Consider the following 3,168-nt stretch of genomic DNA (forward strand, 5'->3'; position numbering starts at 1 on the left):
TTGCCTAGTTTCCCAACATTAGTGGTGTTCACTTTTACCACTAACATTGAGGAGAAACGTTATTGGAGTTCACGTTTCTCATTAACGTGGAGTCCTCCTTTCCTTCTACGTTAAGTACCACGTTAACTTAGTTAATGTGGCTCTTAACGTAGGCTATGAAATGGCTTCGCAGGCGTTATTGGTGATCACTTTTCTCATTAACGTTGCAAGTCAATTGCCATCCCACGTTAGTAGTCACGTTAACTAAGTTAACGTGAATGCTAACGTGATTCTTCCATGCTTCATTTTTCCTGAAATCAAGCAATCAAAGTGTATCAAAGCTCTAGCCAAAATTATGAGATTATGCATGATTAAAATATCATGTAATTCTGGCAAAAATCTCATGAAATCATGCAAAATTCACAATAGTTGCTTGAATGAAGGTGTAAGTATATTTTCACCCAAAACTTGCCTTGTTTACTAGGAAAAATGCATGAAACTGTCCTAAAACAGTAAAGAAAATGTCAGTGAAACTGGCCTAGATGCCCTGGCATCACAACACCAAACTTAAAGCTTGCTTGTCCCTAAGCAAGTACTGAAGCATAAGCAAAATGAAATAAAAGAATAAGAAGAAAAGATGGGAATAGCATTCATGGTTCATGGAGTTTCATGCATAGCAATGTAGGTTCTTTCCTTTTAGGTTTCAAGCCTTTATCACATCCCTAGTCACTCTCTTGATTGCATCCCTTGAGGCTTCTTTCTTATTGATCCTTCTCTTTAAGCTTATTACATTTTTCTTTTGGCTAAGTGTTCTGTAAGAGGGCGACTTTTTATGATAAGCTTTCAGCCAACACTCCCAAACCAGTTGGTTTTAAGGTTCTAGGTGTTAAGACACCCCTAAGGACTTACTCCCTCAAGTTTCTTTCCCTCATACATACACACCACAGGCACATGGTTTGTTATTCTTTCTTTCTTGAGACCTTGGTGTCCAGCACCTCTTTGGGTTACTAAATGCTCTGTAACAAGGGTTACTCTTGATAGTGGACTTTCAGCTGATAATCCCGAACTAGTTAATCCAAGTTACCAAGTGATAAGGCACCCCTAGGAGCTTATTCATCCAAGTAGATCCCTTGTACATAAACACCACAGACACATGCCTCAGTTTCACAACCCTTGGTGCCTAGCATTGTTCCTTTTTGTGTTCCCTTTCTTATTTCCACTTGTACTACTCTTTTTCTTTACTTGTTGGGATCTTATTATTTAGCTAGCCTCAAGGAATGTGTCTCAAATTTATGACTTGGGATGGATAGTTGCTTTCTTTCCTTTCTTGGTGAACCAACTTAGCTTACTAATCATCCTACCACAAACACTTAGAATGCACTTCACAAAATGACTCCGTTCTTGTTCTTTCCATAACATTTTCTTTTTGATTAACTTAAAGAGACAAGTAACAATACAACCTTCGAGTGATGGTTTCTAGTTGTCCTCCTCTTTGTCATCGTCTATGGTCTTTGCTACTTTTCCTCTTTGGATGAAGGTGCACCATTTCCTCATAAGGTTCTTGCAAAGTTATCGGAAGTTGCTTGTCCCTGAAGCACTTGAGAAATAGTTAGCTTGCATGTATGCTAGTGAACTTCTGAAATGAATTTGGTGTGTGAACACCAAACTTAGTTTCTTGCCCAGTACAAAAGTTTGCATATATGCAGAGAACCTTATATCGTGTTGTTAACCAAACAATTCTTAATAGAAACTAAACTACAGCTAAGTGATTCCCTTGATTGGTTGGAGCTAGCAATGTGTTTTTGGGAGTGTAGTATGATTCTAACTAATATCTATGGTGGAACACCAAACTTAGAATTACACTTTCACTCTTGGATTGTTTTGGTGTGGAACACCAAACTTAGCTCCTCGCAATACAGTGGAAACCACTTGTGATTTTTATTGAGATGAAGATGCAAAGGAAACTACCTCAGGTTGGGTTGCCTCCCAACAGAGCGCTCTTTTAGCGTCGCTAGCTCGACGATTTCTCCATTACTTGAGGTGATACTTTACTCTGGGGTTTTCCCCCATGTTGCCCATATAATGCTTCAGCCTTTGTCCGTTCACCGTGAAAGTCCTCTCGGAACTTTCATCCATCGTCCATTCACAGTGAAAGTCCTGTTTGATCTTTCATCCATGATTTCTATGTGTCCATATGGCGAGACTTTTGTGACAAGGAAAGGTCCGGACCACCTTGATTTGAGTTTTCCTGGGAACAGTCTCAATTTGGAATTGTAGAGGAGTACTTGTTGCCCTTTTTCGAAACTCCTGGGTGCAACATGCATGTCATGTCTTCTCTTTGCTTTTTCTTTATAAATCTTGGCATTTTCATAGGCTTGTGATCTAAATTCCTCTATCTCTTGCAGCTGCAAGATTCTCTTTGCACTAGCAGTAATGCTGTCAAAATTCAGTATCTTGAGAGCCCAGAGAGCTTTGTGTTCCAACTCCAGTGGTAAATGACACGCTTTCCCATACACCAGTTGATATGGGAACATTCCAATTGGTGTTTTAAATGCTGTTCGGTATGCCCAAAGAGCATCATCTAGCTTCTTTGCCCAATCCTTTCTTGATGCACCTACAGTCTTTTCCAAAATTCTTTTTAGCTCACGGTTGGATATCTCAGTTTGCCCACTTGTTTGGGGATGATAAGGTGTGGCAACCTTATGTTTTACCCCATATTGTAGGAGGAGAGCTTCTAGTGGTCTGTTACAAAAATGACTCCCTCCATCACTGATAAGTGCTCTGGGGACTCCAAAACAGCTAAAGATGTTCTTCCTGAGGAAGTTCATGACTATCTTGTTATCGTTCGTTGGAGTGGCAATAGCCTCTACCCACTTGGAAACATAATCCACTGCTACCAAGATGTACTTGTTTGAGTATGAGGTTGGGAATGGTCACATGAAATCGATTCCCCATACATCAAACAGTTCCAGTTCCAGGATGAAATTTTGTGGCATCACATTTCCTTTGGGCAAGTTTCCAGATCTTTGGCATTCATTGCAGCTCTTTACTAGTTCTTTAGCATCCTTAAAAAGGGTGGGCCAAAAGAATCCACTTTGTAACACCTTTGCTGCAGTTCTATCCCCTCCAAAATGGCCTCCAAAGCATGATCCGTGGCAATTCCATAGGACCTCTCGTCCTTCTTCTTCC

At 40.2% G+C, this 3,168-nt stretch overlaps 1 protein-coding gene across 1 annotated transcript in view; it reads right to left on the reverse strand.

Moving 5' to 3' along the window:
* Window positions 1-2,081: 2,081 nt before the first annotated feature.
* The window catches only part of LOC107479655 (uncharacterized), a 1,837-nt gene continuing 750 nt past the window's right edge, over window positions 2,082-3,168 (reverse strand). Inside the window, exons 3-4 of the mRNA XM_016099771.1 lie at window positions 2,627-2,869; window positions 2,082-2,533 (exon numbers count right to left, since the gene is read on the reverse strand). Of these exons, the coding sequence (XP_015955257.1) occupies window positions 2,082-2,533; window positions 2,627-2,869 (695 nt within the window). The remainder of the gene's footprint in view (window positions 2,534-2,626; window positions 2,870-3,168) is intronic.

This window comes from Arachis duranensis, chromosome 3, assembly GCF_000817695.3.
Source record: "Arachis duranensis cultivar V14167 chromosome 3, aradu.V14167.gnm2.J7QH, whole genome shotgun sequence".
NCBI lineage: Eukaryota > Viridiplantae > Streptophyta > Magnoliopsida > Fabales > Fabaceae > Arachis > Arachis duranensis.